At 43.5% G+C, this 20909-nt stretch overlaps 1 protein-coding gene across 2 annotated transcripts in view; it reads right to left on the reverse strand.

Annotated features, from left to right (window-relative positions):
• PI4KA (phosphatidylinositol 4-kinase alpha) overlaps positions 1-20909 on the reverse strand; it is a 141258-nt gene that overhangs the window by 100718 nt on the left and 19631 nt on the right. For both annotated transcript variants that reach the window (XM_008068808.2, XM_008068809.2), the window contains exons 2-7: positions 14892-15008; positions 10016-10109; positions 5644-5732; positions 2300-2372; positions 1465-1724; positions 872-938 (exon numbers count right to left, since the gene is read on the reverse strand). In XM_008068808.2, coding sequence (XP_008066999.1) covers positions 872-938; positions 1465-1724; positions 2300-2372; positions 5644-5732; positions 10016-10109; positions 14892-15008 — 700 coding nt within the window. The remainder of the gene's footprint in view (positions 1-871; positions 939-1464; positions 1725-2299; positions 2373-5643; positions 5733-10015; positions 10110-14891; positions 15009-20909) is intronic.

Here is a 20909-nt window from a genome sequence, read left to right on the forward strand (position 1 = left end):
CGGAAGGATTGCCAGAGCCCAGCAGGTCGAGGCTGCAGTGGCCGGGAGCGGCCACTGCACTCCAGTCTGGGCGACAGAGTGAGACTCCAACTCAAAAAAAAAAAAAAAAAAAAAAGAAAACAAAAAATAAATACTTCCTAAAAGCTTGCCACTCTAGATTCATGACAACAGAGAATTGGCCAGGTGTGATGGCTCATGCCTGTAATCCCAGAACTTTGGGAGATGGAAGCGAGAGGATTGCCTGAGCCCAGGGATTCGAGACCAGCCCGGGCAACTTGGCGAGACCTCGTCTCTACAATAAATCAGAAAAATTAGCCAGGTGTGGTAGCGCGTACCTGTAGTTCCAGTTACTTGGGAGGCTGAGACAGAAGGATCGCCTGAGCCTAGCAGGTTGAGGCGGCAGTGGCTGTTGGGCATGCCATTGCACTCCAGCCTAGGCGATAGAGTGAGACTCGGACTCAAAAACAAAAAACAAAAAAAATTAGCCAGGCACAGTGCCTCATGCCTGTAATCCCAGCACTTTGGGAGGCTGAGGCGAGAGGATTGCCTGAGCCCAGGGGTTCGAGACCAGCCTGGGCAGCTTGGCGAGACCTCATCTCTACAATAAACTGAAAAATTAGCCGAGTATTGCGGCATGCGCCTATAGTTCTAGCTACTGGGAAGGTTGAGGCAGAAGGATTACCTGGGCCCAGCAGGTCCAGGCTGTAGTGGTTGTGAGTATGCCACTGCACTCCAGCTTGGGCAACAGAGTGAGACTCTGACTCAGTAAAAACAATAGAGAGAGAGTATTAGCATCCTAACATCACAAGAAGTCACTGGGAACTTGCTATCTGAGTTCAAGGTCAATGTTCTTGACAGAAGTGAAGCCCACCTTCAAAGTAGTGAAAGGCAGATCCTCCGGGGGAACTGGGAGGGGGCATGCCACGTTCAGGGCTGACCTGAAACACACAACCAAACTTACAGATCAAAAAAGGCCAGTGAGAGCTCAGTCAGTTTTGTCTTAGACAAGGTTCTCTCTGCTAGCCCAATGTCTGTATTTGAAAGTCCTGGTTTGAGCCATACCTCATCCCTGAAGCCCACTGCAGCTACAGCATGCTCTACTACATGTCATATCATTAGATTCTTTGTATCTAGTCATGCATTTTATACTTGATTACTAAGCTAAATTGTTCTCAATGTTTTGAGTTTTTATCTTTTCTCCTTGAGTCAATTATATACTTAAGAGCCACCAACTGTCTCCCATGCATAATAGTTTGGCACCCGACTGCTATCAAAGACATACTTTATGACTATGAAATAACATACATCTTAAGAGGGACAAAGAAAATTTTTGTATTAAAGAAAATTCTAAGAACCTTTCATGTTTCTTAAGTTTCCTCAAACTACACCCAAGAGAGATTTCCTTTGCACAGGTATTTAGTGAGTTCTTCTCCCTCTGTTCTTTCCCTAGGAGCCTAGCCCCACCTGAGAGATGCTGGACACACTGCTGGTTTTCCTCTTCAGGGTGCCTTCCTGACAGACGGTCAGCAGATTACTGGGGAGGATGGAGCGGAAGTCATTGAATGAACGCCTTCGAACACCTTCAAGCTCTTCTGGGACTCGGAGGGAATGAAGAGGGACTTTGGGAAAGAGCTTTGAGAGAAGAGACTCTTCTGTGTTGCTGTAACGCCCAAATGCTCGTGAAATTCCTATCAGGCATGGGATTGCGTACTTGCAAAGGTATTCTAAAAGTCCAAGTGAGAAAGTAGTGTGAGAAGCCATACCATATTAACTTATAACCCTGGCTAACATTTCACAGTCCCAGAACTAACAAATGTAAAGGTTCAGAATAAGCCACAACCCCAAGGGCTGGCTGGTGATATTTTCAACCTGTCATTACTAACAACTTTAGGCTATGTCTCCATCATACCCAGCTGCTCTCCTCGGGAGGGCTTGATCTATTTATGGCACATCCAAAGCAATAATGTAACTAAAGCATATTATCAGGTACCTCCTAGGATCACATTAGTGGGCTTCATAACTTTTGGAAGTCAACTAATCTAACCCATGCATTACAGGCAAAAAACTGAGGCCCAAAAGGTGAAGTTACTTGTCCAGTGTTACCCAGAATTTACTTAGCTCATGACCTCATGTGGCTTCTGAGTATACTAACACACAACAAATCAACCTAATATAGAAAGGCTTTCTTCCATCAGGTATACATAGGTACCATAGAACAGAAAAGACGACCATGGAAAAGTAAGGGAAAGAGCAAACACAAAACTATTTTCAGAAAAGCCTCAAAGATCTATAAGCGTACCTTTTTCTTGAATCTCCAAGGCCTGGCACATTCCCAAGAGGACATGCAAAACTTGCAAAAGTGTATCTAAAATCTATAATAGCCAAGGAAACAAAACAAACTTATCAACAAAATCTGGCAAGTACCACAAAATCAATTCAGAATTAGAAACAGCTTTAGATATTATCTTGACCAACTCCATGTCTGATACATCTCTCTACAACAGCTACACCAAGAGGCCAACCTGCTGACCTTCCAGGGACAGAAACCTCCCTCTCTGGCCGAGTCCAGAGCTCTTCCCAGCACCAGGCCAATGTTCTCCTTGTACATACTAGCCCTCAGGGCTACTTTTTCCTCCATATTCTATAAACAGGTGATAGGTCCCAAGTCTTCTCTTTCCACTGTTAAAAATCCTTAGTTCTTTTTAACTTTATTCCTTATGATCACAAGAGTCCTTTATGATGCTGACTGCCTGCTTCTGATTTTGGTAGTCTAGCTTGTCTACATCTGTCTAGAAGTGTGGTACTCAGAACAAAATACATTCCAGGGATGCTGGAATTAAGCCAGAGTAATTGCTGAACATCACAGCTAAACAATCCTTACTTATGCAGCTGGTTTTTACTTTTCATTTTTCCCTACAAAAGCTCATGGTATTAGCTTTGGTGCAATGCATTCATCTTCCATTTCCAGCTGTGTGCCTTCTACAAATGAGATCATTTGCTTTCTAGATCTTCATTCGCAGTACTAGCTTGTTTTGCTCCAACAGTAAGAGACTCTTGTTAGGCAGATACCTCACCAAGAACCCTTTGGGATGGTCCTTCAGGCAGTTCTGCAAACCCTCCAGATCATTTTGGCCCTTGTGCCAAATAATTGATCAAGACAGTCAGGAGAGGTGCTTGTCCAAAGCCTTCATGAAGTTATCTCATTTCTCTCAAGTACCCATCTTAGAAAACTCAGGCAAAGAAGAAAACGAAGTTGATCTGACATGACTTGTTCATAACATAGTCAACTTTCTTACATTTTATTTTTTAATTTTTAATTTTTTAAAAATTTATTGTAGAGACGAGGTCTTACCAAGCTGCCCAGGCTGGTCTCAAACCCCTGAGCTCAGGCAATCCTCTTACCTTGGCCTCCCAAAGTGCTGGGATTATAAGTGTGAGCCACCGCACCCAGCCCTAACATTTTCATAATGCTAAATAATGCTGAATAATCTAGGAAGGCCTGAAAAGCAATACTTTTTCCATCTCATATGTTAAAGTCATGTCATCATCTTCAATATTGACCTCTTTATTTTGATAAATTTTACTCATGGAAAAGTTCTTAAGTTAATGTCTAATTTTTATTTTTTTTTTGAGTTGGAGTCTCACTCTGTCATCCAGACTGGAGTGCAGTGGCCGCTCCCGGCCACCGCGCCCTCGACCTGTTGGGCTCTGGCGATCCTTCCACCTCACCCTTCCAAGTAGCTGTAATTACAGGCGTGCGCCTTCATGCCTGGGTAATTTTTTGATTTATTGTAGAGATGAGGTATCACCAAGTTGCCCAGGCGGGTCTCGAACCCGCGGGCTCAGGCAATCCACTCACCTCAGCCTCCCAAAGCGCGGGATTACAGGCTGAGCCACTGAGCCCGGCTTAATGTCTAATTTTTTAATAGAAATGCATAATTCTAACATATCTAGTTATCTCTTTAGCCAATCTACAAATAAATAAAGAACCTAAATTAGAAAGAACTCAAAAAGCATCACTAGCTGGGAACATTTTAGCATGCAGACAACAACTAGACCCTCCTTGGCAGGACCTAAAAATAGTAGCATATAAAAACTGACTTTCTAAATGATAAATCTGATTAAGGAAAAGTTTAAATTATGACTGCATTCTTTGTTTTAAAAGGAGGAAAGTATGAAACATACATTGGTAACATTTTTAACAAAATCTAAAAGTCTATGCACGTAAAGGCAAAAGTTTCAGCTATCTAAAAAACCTCTTCTATGAATGCCTTCAATTCCCAATTTAAAGGAAGATGTGCTTCCTCTGCCTACCTCACAGGACTTTTAGAAAAGTTGAGGGAGTTGGTGCTGCTCATATCTCCAGCACCCTCCCTTATAAAAGACAAGGAAAAAAAGTTGAATAAGACTCATGATAGCCGGGCTCGATGGCTCAGCCTGTAATCCCGTGCCTTTGGGAGGCTGAGGTGAGTGGATTGCCTGAGCCCACGGGTTCGAGACCCGCCTGGGCAGTGAGACCTCATCTCTACAATAAATCTAAAAATCAGCCAAGCGTGGTAGCGCATGCCTGTAATTCCGGCTACTCAGAAGGCTGAGGCAGAAGGATCGCCGGAGCCCAGCAGGTTGAGGCTGCAGTGGCCAGGAGCAGCCACTGCACTCCAGTCTGGGCGACAGAGTGAGACTCCAACTCAAAAAAAAAAAAAAAAAAGATTCATAAGATATTGAAAAGTACCATAAACTGAGAAGTAAGGAGAGCCGGATGTGGTGGCTCACGACTGTAATCCCAACACTTTGGGAGGTGGAGGCGAGTGACTGACTGATTCCAGGGGTTTGAGACCAGCCTGGGCAACTTGGTTGAGACCTTATCTCGACAATAAATCAAATTAGCCAGGCGTGGTGGCATGCATCTGTGGTTCCAGCTACTTGGAAGGCTGAGGTGGAAGGATCACCTGAGCCCAGCAGGTTGAGGCTGCGGTGGCCATGAGCATGCCACTGCACTGCACTCCTTTTGGGTGTTAGTGAGACTCCAACTCAAACAAAAAAGAGAAGTAATGAAAGTGAGTATTAAACATTTCCTAGGTCAGCTGTTAATAGTATGAAATAAATCAACATAAGCAATCAATTTTTCAAAAACTCTTTTCATTGCTTTAAGACTTTTCTCACTCTAACAGAAATGCAAGCTAGGCACAGTGGTTCACGCCTGTAATTCCAGCACTTTGGGAGGCCCAGACAAGAGGATCACTTGAAGCCAGGAGTTCGAGACCAACCTGGGCAACACAGTGAGACTCTACAAAATTTAAAAGTTAGCTAGGTATGGTGATATGCACCTTTAGTCCTAGCTGCTTGGAAGGCTGAGGTGGGAGGACTGTTTGAGCTCAGGAATTTGAGGTTACAGTGAGCTATCATTGCACCAGTGTACTCTATTTGGGTAACAGAGTGACTGTGTCTTAAAAAAAAAAAAAATAGCCGGGCTCGGTGGCTCAGCCTGTAATCCCATGCCTTTGGGAGGCTGAGGTGAGTGGATTGCCTGAGCCCGCGGGTTCAAAACCCGCCTGGGCAACTTGGCGAGACCTCATCTCTACAGAGACTCCAACTCAAAAAAAAAAAAATGAATACACACCAACCACATCACCACATACTTACCTCATCCCTAAGTGAAGGGTCCCTATAAGCCACATCAGATAGCAAAGTTACCAAGCAGAAGCTGAAGCTCTCTGCAACTGGGAGAGCACCTGGAAGACATAAAGACATAAATCAGATCCTCAGAAAAGAGACACTAGGTCACACCTACTGGCCATCCAATTCAGTTATGTTCCCCTCTCTCACACAGCCTGCCAAGGGACCAGCTGCCCTCGTTGAGATGAGTTTCAAAAGAACAGACGTGGGCCCAACATGTTTGCTAAGGAAAACCCTTACCTTTCTTTTAATGCTTTGGTTCAATAAACTTAAATGTTTAAGTTAACTGTTAACGTAAATGTTTTGTTTTTGTTTTGTTTTGTTTTGAGTTGGAGTCTCACTCTGTCACCCAGACTGGAGTGCAGTGGCCACTCCCGGCCACCACAGCCTCGACCTGCTGGGCTCCGGCAATCCTTCCGCCTCAGCCTTCCAAGTAGCCGGAATTACAGGCATGTGCTACCACGCCCGGCTGATTTTTTGATTTATTGTAGAGATGAGGTCTCACTGCCCAGGCGGGTCTTGAACCTGTGGGTTCAGGCAATCCACTCACCTCAGCCTCCCAAAGGTGCTGGATTACAGGCTGAGCCACCGAGCCCGGCAACGGAAATGTTTTACTGGGCATGGTGGCTCATGCCTGTAATCCTAGCACTTTGGAATGCTGAGACGAGAGAACTGCTTGAGGCCAGGAGTTCATGACCAGCCTGGCAACATAGCAAGACTGTGTCTTTAAAAAAAAAAAAGGTGAAAGATTTACGTGATCTGAAGAGAAACCAGAGTTCGAGACCCGACTGGGCAACTTGGCGAGACCTCATCTCTACAATAAATCAAAAATGAGCCTGGCATTGTAGCGCACGCCTGTAGTTCCAGTTACTTGGAAGGCTGAGGCGGAAGGATCGCTAGAGCCCAGCAAGTCGAGGCTGCGGAGGCTGGGAGTGGCCACTGCACTCCAGTCTGGGCGACAGTGAGACTCCAACTCAAAAAAACAAAAAAGTTCTTGAGCCAATTGATAGTCTGACATTATATAGCATCTCATCATGATAGATTACATTTTTTGTTGCCTGCCTAAATAAAAGTGAGTGATCAATCTTGAGGGAGTGTAAGAGATGAAACGTGGAAGCCAGCTGTCAAATACCTATTACTGTGGCTTTAAATTGAATAAAATCTTGTTGTTAGCCGGGCTCAATGGCTCAGCCTGTAATCCTGCGCCTTAGGAGGCCGAGGTGAGTGAATTGCCTGAGCCCTTGGGTTCGAGACCCGCCTGGGCAACATGGCGAGACCTCTCTCTACAAAAAATCAAAAAATTAGCCGGGTGTGGTAGTGTGCACCTGTAGTTCCAGCTACTTGGAAGGCTGAGGTGGAAGGAACACTGGAGCCCAGCAGGTCAAGGCTGCGGTGGCCGGGAGCGGCCACTGCACTCCAGTCTGGGTGACGAGTGAGACTCCGACTCAAAAACCAAAAATCTTGTTGTTGTTGTTTTTCTGCTTTGTTTTGGCATATGGGGAAAATCTTAGTAAGAGCTTCCAAAGAATTGCTCTGTTCCCCATAAGCTTGATGCTCTTCCACTACTAAGCTTCCTATAGGGAGATTCTTAGGAGCATGGCCCTCAAGGCTGGGAGAGTGCTGCCTTTTTTTAAATTTTTTTGAGTTGAAGTCTTACTCTGTCACCCAGGCTGGAGTGCAGTGGCACGCTCATGGCCACTGCATCCTCAATCAGCTGGGCTCAGGTGATCCTTCTGCCTCCGCCTTCCAAGTACCACCACACCTGACTAATTTTTTTTTTTATTTATTACAGAGATGAGGTCTTGCCAAGTTGCCCTGGCTGGTCTCCAACCCTTGGGCTCAGGCAATCCTCTGACCTCTACTTCACAAAGTGCTGGTACAGATGTGAGCCACAGCACCCAGCTATGAAGTGCTATGTCTTAAAGACCAAAAGCTACATAGCACTTCTGTATCAGGCACATCTTCAAATATCAAGTGCACTTGGCATCTGATCAAGTCACAATTAAATAGTTAAACAATTTCAAATATTAAATATTGAATCAAGGACATAAGAGTAGCTACGGCTGGGCTCAGTGGCTCAGTCTGTAATCCCAGCACTTTGGGAGGCCGAGGTGAGTGGACTGCCTGAGCCTGTGGGTTCGTGACCTGCCTGGGCAACTTGACGAGACCTCATCTCTACAACAAATCAAAAAATTAACCGGGCGTGATAGCGCGCGCCCTGTAGTTCCAGCTACTTGGAAGGCTGAGGTGGAAGGATTGCCGGAGCCCAGCAGGTCGAGGCTGCGGTGGCCGGAAGTGGCCACTGCACTCCAGTCTGGGCAACAGAGTGAGACTCCAACTCAAAAAAAAAAAAAAAAAAAGAGTAGCTACTATTTTATGGGCATAACATTTTCACAGTACATGGCAGGAAACTATTCATTTCTACTCCTGTGCGTATAATTTTAAAATGCAGTTCTAGGTCATTCTCAAATTTGAGTGTGCATCAGAATCACCTGGAGGCTTGTTAAATTTACAGACTGCCTGTTTCCCTGGTGAGTTTCTAATTTAGTAGCTCTGAAACTGAATTTGTGGGAACTGAAAATCTGCCTTTCTGACAAGTTCCCAAGTGACACTGAAGCTGCTAGTCCAGGGAGAGAGACACTTTGAGTACTATTGCTCTAGAGTTCAAAAGCATAATTAGGCCAGCTGTGTTGGCTCACACCTGCAATCCCAACATTTTGGGAGGTCGAGGCAAGCAGATCACTTGAGCCCAAGAGTTCAAGACCAGTCTGGGCAATATAACAAGACCCTGTCTCTACAAAAGAAAAAAGAAAAAGAAAAAAATTAGCTTGGTGAGGTGGCATGCACAGAAGAATCACCTGAGCCCAGGAGGTCGAGGCTGCAGTGAGCTGTGATCCTGCTGCTGCACTCCAGACTGGGCAACAGAGTGAGACTCCAACTCAAAAAAACAAACAACAAAAGCATAAGTGCCTTAATTTTTAAAAAGTTAAGATATTACCCAATAATTGAAAATTTATATATCTCCAACAATGTTTCAAATAATGCTGAACCTTTCACTCTAATATGAATCCATGTATACAGAAGTGATTGTTGCTTTGCAATTACAAAAAAAAAAAAAAAAACCAGCATCAACATCTATTGTAGATAACACAGTGGTGGACACAGTCATTTGACTTTCTAGCAGCACTGCTCTATTTAATTCATAGTCCTTCAAATTGCAGGACATTTGCATAATGTGAGATCTGTCAGTTTTAGGCATGGTACTATATTACCGGAAATGATGAAAACCCAAAGGTCAAGAGGAACATAGTCTTGAGTAGAATGTTAATGCAAATCCTCCTTCTAGCAGACAGAGCCCATCTACCTTATTAGGGATATGCCACCAACAAAAAGGACAAAAGTCTTCTGTACAGACACTGACCCCCTGCTAAACCCAAAAGTGGACCTCAGGTTGCACAGACACAAACTACAAGAAGGCTTTGGTCTCATGGGTCATGAGCCTCAAACTGCTGAGGCCTTCTGAGCTGATCTGGAGCACTGGAAAATCAGTATACAAGAACATCGGCGTTATAAATGTTTTTAGTACAATTCTTGGCAGAGTGGATCTGTGTAAACATTTCAGAAGGGAGAGAAGGAAGAAGCAAAGAGGGAGGAAGGAAGTAAAGGGAGAGCGTAAACAGAGCAAAGGGAAGAAAGGCAAAGATGATCTAACTTTCCTTTGACACTAATGGGAGACCAAAATACAATAGATAGCCTTGGAACATAGCCAGACTTTGCTCTAAAAAATTATATATATATACACATACATAAATAAAATACAAGTTAAAAAAATACATGAATTTCTTTCATTTCTAAAGGTGCAAAGTTTAACAAACTTAGCAACAGCAACAAAGTGATAAAACTATTTTCAGTGAACATAGTTAGGTTGAGTCCCTAACATCCATTTCATCCCTTCTGAGCAGCAGCAATGCAATGTGGAGAACTTACCTCACTCCAGGAGTGCGCCTATAAATCCAGGGTAATAGTGACTAGTTTGGGGGTGGGCAGGTGACCCAATTCTGGCCAATGAGGCAATGAGAAAAGGTTCCTGGAGGTCTCAAAGTTGCTGCTCACTCAGAAAAGTGCAATGGAAAGCAGGCCTGCCCAGGACCACCTTCTCCTCCTCACACAGGGGTGTGGACAACAGTGATTAAGCTTGGTCCACACTGCTACAGGTAGTTAGCTGTTCTACAGCCAGGAGTAGAACCAGCTAGAAGCATCCTAACTGGTATGCTAGTATAAACAAACACATGATCATTACAGATGATGAACATTTGGGGAAAATATTATACAAAATTACCTCTGCCTTTCCGAGCTGTGCTTTCTTCTACCCAATACACTTTTGGAAGACCTTTGAGAAGTCGAAGAAGGTAAGGAACCACACAGTCCTTGTGCTAAAAAAAAAAAATTAATAAAGTAAGTGACTGGTAGCTTTTTAGGCCAGATTAAGCCCCCAAACAAAGCATATCCATATCCTAACCATCTCAAAGGTTCTGCAGAAATAATGTAAAGTGCAGGTAAGTTCACACAGCATCATTCATTTCTTGCTTCCACAAAGTAAAGTCCAGAGACTATCATGTAAGCCTGCACCACAGGGGTCTAAAGAAGCGTTCAAACTTGCCCTCTGGAACTGAGGGCCAACCTGCTTGGGTCTCCCCTGGGCGCTGAGCCCTGTGAGGGCCTCTCCAGAATGTGTACATGCATACCCAAAGCTGTCTTCAGTGAGAAGGGTTCAGAGAGCCCAAAAACTCATCCACGAGTTCCAGAATAAGATCTGGAGACTGAAAAGAAGCTTAGAGAAAGAGCTTCTCAACTTGGTGATCTTTTTGTTGCTCATGTCCCTTGTCTTCTTCTTTTTTTTTAATTTTCTAACGGGGAGCAGTGGCTCATGCCTATAATCCCAGCACTTTGGGAGGCGGAGGCGGAGGCGTGAGAATTGCCTGAGCCCAAGGGTTCGAGACCAGCCTGGGCAACTTGGCAAGACCTCATCTCTACAATAAATAAAAGAAAAAAATTAGCCGGCTATGGTGGTGCACACCTGTGGTCCCAGCTACTTGGAAGGCTGAGGTAGAAAGATCACCTGAGCCCAGCAGGTAGAGGCAGTGGTGGCTGTGAGCATGCCACTGCACTCCAGCCTGGGCAACAGAGTAAGACTTTGACTCAAACAAAAAAAAAAAAAGAAAGAAAAAAATTTTCTGCTGTGTTTTTCCTCTTACACCTATCAAGTTGAGCACTAGACTTTTAACCAACATAAGTCCAACTATAGTTTCCAAACTAGCCAATCAACAAGTAGCTTCACGGTCTTACATCACCATCTTTTTGGGGTTATTTCCCTATTTATAGCTGTTCTAGTAGAGGGCTATATAAGTGTGCTCCAGAGAACTATTTAACATTGAATACCAAAAAACCATGTGGTAGTTTTGAAAACATGTATGTAAGTTCTTTGTTACTCCTCCTACCTAAAGGTGGGGCCTAATTCATCTCAAATTCACATGTCACCTTAGTGACTTGCTTCTCGTGTAGGTAGAAAGTAGTATAAAGGCTGGGTACAGTGGCTAACGCCTATAATCCCAGCACTTTGGGAGGCCGAGGTGAGAAGATTGCCTGAGCCCACAGGTTCGAGACCAGCCTGGGCAACTTGGTGAGACCTCATCTCTACAATAAATCAAAAATTAGCCAGGTGGCACGTGGTGGCACGTGCCTGTAGTTCCAACTACTTGGAAGGCTGAGGCGGAAGGATCACCTGAGCCCAGCAGGTCGAGGCTGCGGAGGCCATGAGCGTGCCACTGCACTCCAGCCTGGGCAATAGCGTGAGATTCCAATTCAAAAAAAAAAAGAAAGTAGTATAAATGCAGCCAGATGTAGAGGCTCATGCCCATAATCCCAGCACTTTGGGAGGCTGAAGCAGGAGGATCGTTTGAGCTCAGTTTGAGGCTGCAGTGAGCTATGACTGCACCACTGCACTCCAGTCTGGGTGACAGAGTGAGACCCTGTTTCAAAAAACAACAAAAATTAAGTAGTATAAATGAGACTCAGACTTCCTGGATTAGGTTAGAGAAGGAACACAGCATCCACCTGGCTCTTTCTCAGAACAAGTGCCCTGGAACCCCGGCACAATGTTGTCATAAGGCCCATAAACAAGTCTTCAGATGTGATTCCAGCCCCCAGGTTTTGAGCTACCCCAATGGATGCTAAATGAAGTAGAGACAGTGACTCTTCTGAGCCATGTCTAAATTGCAGATTCATGAGGTTTAAAAAAAAAAAAAGGTTGCATTAAACCAGTAAGTTTTGGGGAAGTTTGCTATACCATAAAAACAGATAATCAAAACAGACTGGGCATGATGGCTCACACATGCAATCCCAGCGATTTGGGAGGCTGAGGCAGGAGAACAGCTTAAGATCAACAGTTTGGGACATAGCCTAGGCAACATTTTTTGTGTCTACAAAAAAAAAAAAAAATCAATAAATTAGCTGTGCACTTGTAGTCCCAGCTACTTGGGAGGCTGAGGTGGGATGAACACCTTAGCCCAGTAGTTTGAGGCTGCGGTGAGCTGTGATCGTGCTACTGTACTCCAGCCTGAGTGACAGAGTGAGACCCCCAACTCAATAAAACAAGAATAAACCAAAACAACAAGAAAAAAAATAGAGAATTTTCTTTAGCAAAAACACTACAACTTTTTTCTCCAAACAGTGAAGATGTGCTAGCTAGGACGTCTATCCAGGATCTCTGAAGGGCCTGCATTGTATGGTCCCTCATGGAGGAAGTGGCCCTAGGTGGCTCTTTCCTATATAAATTGGGATGGCTTTAGTAGCATGTGGTCAGTGAAATCACCTCCTCTACTCTGGCCACAGCTGCTGCCAGGGCAGCCCACTGCTGGGACATGAAAGAGGCCAAGACATGGCCCATCCTAGATGGAACCAAGGAATATAAGCACTAAGCAAACTAAGAGGAAGCTGGTCCGTAGGTCTTCTCAGGGTGGTGAAGCATGCTGGGTTTCTCTCCTGCTATCTACAAGGCTGATGGTCTTTCCTGGAAGAACAGGTAAACTATATGGCCCAAAGAACAAAGACACAAGACACCAGGGATCCTGCCAATCCTTTCCCAGAACCCCAAATAAACCAAAGGTGATTTGTATCCACCTCGTTTTTACCATCTTAAAAAGTCTAACATAGGCTGGGTTCGGTGGTTCAGCCTGTAATCCTAGCACTTTGGGAGGCCGAAGCGAGTGGACTGCATGAGCCTGTGGGTTCGAGACCAGACCAGGCAACTTGGCGAGACCACGTCTCTACAATAAATCAAAAAATTAGCTGGGCACACACCTGAGCCTCCCAAAATGCTGGGATTACACCGTGTCTGGCTGTTTTTTAGACAGGATCTCATTTTGTCATCCAGGTTGGAGTGCAGTAGTGGGATCACAGCTTACTAAAGACCTAAACTCCTATGCTCAAAGGATCCTCCTGCCTTAGCTTCCCAAGTAGCTAGGACTACATGTGGCACTACACTTGGCTAATTTTCTTTATTTTTTTGTAGAGACTGGGTCTTGCCCAGGCTGGCCTCAAACTCTTGGGCTCAAGAAATTCTCCTGCCTCAGCCTCCCAAAGTGCTGATATTATAGGCAGGAGCCAACAAGCCTGCCCAAATATCTAAGTCTTTATTTATCTAATATGACATGCTTAAGCTTAGACTTAAAAAAATGGTACCTAGCCAGGCTTGGTGGCTCAGCCTGTAATCCCGCGCCTTTGGGAGGCTGAGGTGAGTGGATTGCCTGAGCCCGCAGCTGCGTGACCCGCGTGGGCAACTTGATGAGACCTCATCTCCACAATAAATCAAAATGAGCCGGGCATGGTAGCGCATGCCTGTAGTTCCAGCTACTTGGAAGGCTGAGGCGGAAGGATCACTGGAGCCCAGCAGGTCGAGGCTGTGGTGGCCGGAAGCAGCCACTGCACTCCAGTCTGGGTGACAGAGTGAGACTCCAACTCAAAAAAAAAAAAGGTACCTGATGACAATAGAAATAAATAAATAAGTTAATAAAAGATTTTAAATCAATGATCAATCATATACTTCAGTTAGCTTTGATAAATATAAAACACACACACACACACACACACAAATGGTCACACTCTTTTCCATTGGAGCTACAAGACTGGTTTTGTTGTTGTTACTGTTTTGTTTTTTGGGGGGTGTTGGAGTCTCATTCTGTCGCCCAGGCTGGAGTGCAGTGGTACGCTCACAGTCACTCCAGTGTCGACCTTCTGGGCTCAGGCGATTCTTCTGCCTCAGTCTTCCAAGCAGCCTGAACTACAGGCACACGCAACCACACCCAGCCAATTTTTTAATTTATTTATTGTAGAGACAAGGTCTCACCAAGTTGCCTAGGCTGGTCTCGAACCCCTGGGCTCAGGCAATCCTCTCACCTTGGCCTCCTAAAGTGCTAGGATTACAGGCTTGAGCCACTGTGCCCAGCCAAAACTGATTTTTAAATCCCTCTTAAAAGGTACGTTAACAAGTATCTAAAACTTAATTTATATATACAACAGTTTTGGAAAAGATGGTATAATGTCAAAATTATCTCAAAAAATTTTGTCCTTCTGAAAGAAAAAAAAAAAGATAACCCTGAGTCTGACTGATAAGCATTTTACCTGAGACAAAAAACCAAGCCTACTCTGGTGGGCACACAATTACTTCGCAAAGCATTTTAACTTGCTTTTTGGCAAAAAAAGAAAACAGCCAATCTCCTTTATTTTTTACAACATAATATATTCACACAGTTCAAAAAGCTCAAATTTCCTCAGAAAGTATACATTAAGAAGTCTCATTCCCACCTTTTCCATCTACCCTGTCTCACCCTTCCCCCTAAACACTTTGATTAGGTACGAATACATTCTTCTGATATTGCTATAGGTAAATATAAGCAGGCACGAATTTAAATTCTTTCTACACCTCTATTTATTTGTTTTGTTTTTTACAGGTTTGTGCTACCATGCCTGACTAATTTGTTGTTGTTGTTGAGATGAGGGGTCTTGCTATATTGTCCAGTCTGGTCTTGAATCCCTGTGCTCAAGCAATCCTACTCCCTTGGCCTCCCAAAGTGCTGGGATTACAGCCATGAGCCACCACACTTGGCCTCCATACCCCCTTTTACACTGCAGAAACTTTTAATTTCATGAAGATTTACCTGAAGATCAGATTCAATCAGAAAAATACCCAATGCAATCACTGCATCTCTTCGTCTTTCATCCAACTGGAAGATCCCATGGAAATCTACTGGGCACATGCAAAGCAACTTTTGAACCTACATAACGAGATCAAGAAAAAAATAGTTTCAAAAAATAGCAACACACATTCAAAATAAACCATATCATAAAAGCCCAGTGAGTCCATATACCCAATAAGTCATAACTTTTTTTCAACTAGAAGATAATAAAAAGGACATCGCCTGTTGCTAAATGATTGTACACAAGCCCCCAAACACACATACTCTCTGAGGGTTAAAAATTATGTATACACAGAGAGGGTAAGGTATAAGAGCTAAACTATGCACTTTGGTGTCAGGACAGTGGGGGGGGGTGCAAGGCACCCCCTTAGTTGTTGTCATGAGCATGTTACCCAGACCAACCAGTAGTAAACATGTCACCTCTAAGTACTTTTAAAAATAAAATGTGTATAAAGTAGTTGGGACTGTGCACAGCATATAAGTGCTCAATAAATTTCTATTGTTGCTGAATATGCCATAACAGTGGCTAGCAGAAGGCAAAGCAGACAATAAGTCAGCAATTTACTGAAAAAAATAGAGAAACTAGAATTATCTTCAAAACAAACTACCAACAAATGTCTGTACTAAAGGAATGGAAAATCTGGACTTAATACAAACAGGAACACAGGTGATGTCAATCTTGAAAAATCTATGCTACCAGAAGCACCAAGCAAAGCAATGAGAAACACCAGGAAGCTTTGACCTTCCTGTTCTGCTGTGGACCAATAAGCCTCTTACTGGCTGGAAATGGTGGCTCAGTCTGTAATCCCAGCACTTTGGGAGGCCAAGGCGAGTGGACTGCCTGAGTCTGCAGGTTCGAGACCAGCCCAGGCGACTTGGCGAGACCTCGTCTCTACAATAAATAGAAAATTAGCAGGGCATGGTGGCACATGCCTGTAGTTCTGGCTACTTATAAGGCTGAGGCGGAAGGATCACCAGAGCCTGGCAGGTCAATGCTGGGGTGGCCATGAGTGTGCCACCGCACTCCAGTCTGGGCAATAGAGTGAGACTCCGACTCAAAAAAAAAAAGAACTCACTTCTCACTTACTGACATTCATATGTTAATGGTGGAATGTTTCAACAGCTAAGGAACTGCTTGACATTTGCCCTGAAAATGTACTAATAAAGTACCACAGTAATTTTAAAAAATAAAGCATATTGCTTTTGTTTGCTTGAATTTTAAAAAGGCAACTACAAAGGCATCACACAGATGTGAAAAAAACTACCTTCTAACCTAAAGAGAGGCAACTCCCTTTGTCAGCAATTTTCCCTCTAGAATGATTGCAAACAAGTAATCAGAACTCAGGCAAAGATTATGTAGAAATACATTTGTCACTGTGCTGTGTATATAAATTAAAAATTGGAGGCCAGGTGTGGTGGTTCACACCTGTAATCCCAAGACTGTGAGAGGCCAAGGCAGAAGGACTGCTTGAAGCCAGAAGTTTGAGACCAGCTTGGGGCACATAGTGAGATCCCTTCATTATAAAAAATGTTTTTAAATTAGCCAGGTGTGGTAGCATGTGCCTGTTGTCCCAGCTACTCAGGAGGCTGAGGCAGGAGGATTGCTTACTCGCCCAAGAGGTCAAGGCTGCAGTGGACTATGTATGCACCACTGTACTCCAGCCTGGGTGACAGAGCAAGACACTGTCTCTTAAAACAATCATACAAAAATCAGAAACAATCTACATACATATTCAACATTAGAATAAAGATGATTCAGCCAACTGGTGAAATATTAGGGTGAACCATAAGAAATTGCTCACATTCAACCATTTTTTTAACCTACAAAAACAATACTTTCAGAAAGTTAAAACTAATATTACAGACATTACAAATGTTTTCTAAGAATAAGCAACGACATGAAACAATGTTCTAAATGTTCCATAAACCAAAAAGAAGTATGATCCTAATTATCACATACTGAAAAATACTGAAAGAAAACATATCAAAATGCTAGTAGTTTTGAAAGGTAGGATGATCTGTGACTGTGATTTTACTTTTTATAAAGTACATTTTCAAGCCCAGCATTTTGGGAGGCTGAGGCAGGAGGATTACTTGAGGCCAGGAGTTCGTACCCAGTCTTGGCAATACAACGACACCTCATCTCTACAAAAAATAAAAATTAGCTGGGCATGGTAGCCACACACCTGTAGTCCCAGTTACTCAGAAGGGCTGAAGTGGAAGGATCCCCTGAGCCCATGAACTCAAGGCTGTGGTGATCCATGAGCATGCCACTACAGAATGAGACAACAGAATGAGACACTGACTCAAAAATTAGATGCTTTTTCATATTTTCCAAAATATGTTCGTTCTATGGAAAACATCACTTATGTAAGCAGGAAAAACATCAAGAAACTAAAATGAAAAAATATACATATGGGGGAAATCCAAGGTTTTTATGATTAAATGCTTAGACAGAAGAACATAAATAGACAAGGCAGTGTTCCTCCATAAGGAGAATGTGCTTCACAATCAGAAGGGAAAACAAAACACAAAGAGAGATCTGTAGATCAATTACAACAGAATGGTAATTTCAGAAATTCTAGTCACTTTGAAGACGTTCGCACTCACATCTTGAGAGAAAGGGTAAAAGTCTCTAAAAAAAAAAAACCCCTATTAATAAGAAATCAAAAGAAGGTGGAATCGCAATAGAATGAGTCAATGATATTCAAAGAAAAGGGAAGACTCTGAGGCCCTATCAAAGTCTATGTACTTTGCCCGGTCCTGTGCAATACTTTATCAATACTCTGCTCCAATGCATAGAAAATACACTACACTACACACCTGAGAGGTAAAGCTAATGTAATAGAAGACAGCATGGAGACTTGGAAACTTGCCAAAACTGGCAAACTACCATTATCAAATATGGAAAGGACATAATTGTATAAAAAACATAATATCAGTATTCCAAAGGCTGGGCATGGTGGCTCACATCTATAATCCAAGCACTTTGGGAGGCCAAGGCAGAGGAATCACTTAGGCCAGGAGTCTGAGACTAGCCTGTGCAACAGAGTGAGATCTTATCTCTACAAAAAATTGAAAAATTAGCAGAGCGTGGTGGTGCACCTGTTGTCCTACCTACTCAGGAGGCTGAGGCAGGATTGCTTGAGCTCAGGCCAGTTCAAAGCTACAGTGAGCTATGATCACACCACTGCACTCCACCCTGGGCTACAGAGCAAGATCCTGTCATAAATAAATAAATAAATAAATAAATAAATAAATAAATAAAATCACACACACACACACACACACACACACATACACGCATTCTCTACATATATATATTTCCTATATATTTTTTATATTTATGTATATATTTCCACATTCCAACATATTTATACAATATTTTAAATATTTTAGTGCTCAGTCCTTTTCTGTATCCCTAGAAAATTCTTTGGGGGCAGGGTAAGGATCATGCTTTGTTTTACTGTTGTAATACATATAAGTAAATATAATGTTAACAACTTCTAGCGAGTGAAATGCATGTAAACTTTGTAGTTAGACCTGAAGTCACAACCTAGCTCTGGCAGGTTGAGCCTCAGCTTCTCTGTCCACATGTAGCAGCCCTCACAGAGGTAGAGAAGACAGTGCACATGACACAAAGGCACAGTCATTGCCTGGAGTCAGGACTCAATTTATGTATTTTTCATGCTACTGCTCTTACATAACATCCTTCAAACAGCTTACATAGGACTCAAGTCGATATGCCTTTAATTCACCCATTCACTATTTACTGGGCACCCATTCCTTGCAAACACTGCCCTAGGTACTATGAATTCAGAGTAAACTGGGCAGTTCAAAGAGGGCCCCTGATGTCATTCTATAATAGACTGGGACAGATAAACCAGACAAATATCAGAGTTGAGATAATATAAATAATACAAATTTAAAATAAGAGATTTAATTCTAATTCTCTCTAGTAAAAATAGGGAAGAGATTTCTCTCTCCTCCTTTTTCTTTAGAAAATGTGTTATTGTACATACTTTCTCCATTCTCTCATTCTTTCTACATTCTCTCACATGTATACATTCCCTCTGATAGGTCCTTTGTCAGCTTTACAATCTAGGAATGTCTCCTCAGGGACCTGGGAGTCATCTCTTTGGAATGTAAACATCAAGGGAGAGAGATGGCAACCCTATCTCCCAGTCTCTGCAGGAGGGTAGGAGTCTAACTTCCACAGGTGTCTTGCTCCAAGGTGCAAAACAACCTCCTGTCATAAAGATATAAGAAGTTGTTTTTCCTCTGACAAAGCCATTTAGCTAACACAGATGGTCATCCTCCCAATTACCAGGTAAAGTTAAAATGAACTATGTATGACAAATGGTGCCACCAATTCCTCCTGAATTCAAGGACGAATTATTGTTTATGTAGAAGATATATATAATGGGTTGAATCTGCTTAGTACAGAAAAAGGTAGGATTTCTTTCTTTCTTTTTTCGAGTAGGGATTTCACTCTGTCGCTTAGGCTGGAATGGAGTGCAGTAGCAGGATCACAGTTGACCACCGCCTTGACCCCTTGGGCTCAGACAATCTTTCTACCTCAACCTCCAAAGCAGCTGAAACTACAGGTCCTTGCCACAACACCCGGTTTTTGCTGTTGTTTTCTGTAGAGAGACAAGTTCTCACTATGTTGCCCAGAACGGTCTCAAACTCTCGGGCTCAAGAAATCTTCCTGCCTTGACCTCCCAAAGTGCTGGGATTACAGGTGTGAGCCACACTGTGCTCAGCCAAAAAGGGTAAGATTTCTTTCTGTCTTTGTGATTTCTTAGAAAATTGCCTACGTACTCATCACATTCTGGTTTAACGCCTATTCAGTAATAAAAGTGTTTTCTTTTCTCTACTGCCTTTGTTTTGAGTATTTCTGGATTGGGGGATTTCATTTTTAATTCTATTTCTCTAACAATGGTGCCTGAAAAACTACTTTCGATGGGGTGATCAGGGAGGGTCTCTCAAAGAAGGTGCTTTAAATTGGGATCCGAGCCAGCTCGGTGGCTCGGCCTGTAATCCTGCGCTTTGGGAGGCTGAGATGAGTAGACTGCCTGAGCCCACGGGTTCAAGACTCGCCTGGGCAACTTGGCAAGACCTCATCTCTACAATAAATCAAAAATTAGCCGGGCGTGGTAGCGCGTGCCTGTAGTTCTAGCTACTTGGAAGGCTGAGGCGGAAGGATTGCCGGAGCCCAGAGGGTCGAGGCTGCAGTGGCCGGGAGCGGACACTGCACTCCAGTCTGGGTGACAGAGTGAGACTCCAACTCAAAAAAAATAAAAATAAAAATAAATAAATAAATAAATAGGGATCCAATTAAGAAGGAGGAAGTCGTGAGAGGACTGCCTGAGCCTGCGGGTTCAAGACCAGCCTAGGCAACTTGTTGAGACCTCATCTCTACAATAAATCAAAAATTAGCCAGGCGTGGTAGTGTGTGCCTGTAGTTCCAGCTACTTGGAAGGATGAGGTAGAAGGATTGCCTGAGCCCAGCAGGTCAAGGCTGCGGTGGCCGTGAGCATGTCACTGCACTCCAGCCTGGGTGACAGAGTGAGACTCCAACTCAAAAAAAAAGAAAAAAAGGAGGAGGAGGAAGCCAGGACAAATCAGGAAAGAGTGTTCCAGATAGCAGCAACAGCACAGTGGAAAAAGGAGAGGCCCAGAAGTCCAGGATAAGGCAGGAAAGGTCCCTAAACCTGGCCAGGTAACGAGCCTGACTGTAGCAAAGGGAAGCCAGAGCCTTAGTAGGAATGCACACATAGGCCTTAAGGATTCTTTTTAAACTGAGGTCTAGAAGAATCCCTCTGGCTGATGCATACAGAATGGATTCTGGAAGACAAGACCCTTGCATTAGTCTAGGCAAAGATGATAGTGATCACAGCCAGCAAAGAAAGAAACAGACCAGCTCAGGATATGTTTTAGAGAAAGAGTTTATAGGATTTAATGATAGACTGGATG

Source organism: Carlito syrichta, unplaced genomic scaffold (genome assembly GCF_000164805.1).
Source record: "Carlito syrichta isolate Samal-C Ts95f unplaced genomic scaffold, Tarsius_syrichta-2.0.1 Scaffold311553, whole genome shotgun sequence".
Classification (NCBI taxonomy): domain Eukaryota; kingdom Metazoa; phylum Chordata; class Mammalia; order Primates; family Tarsiidae; genus Carlito; species Carlito syrichta.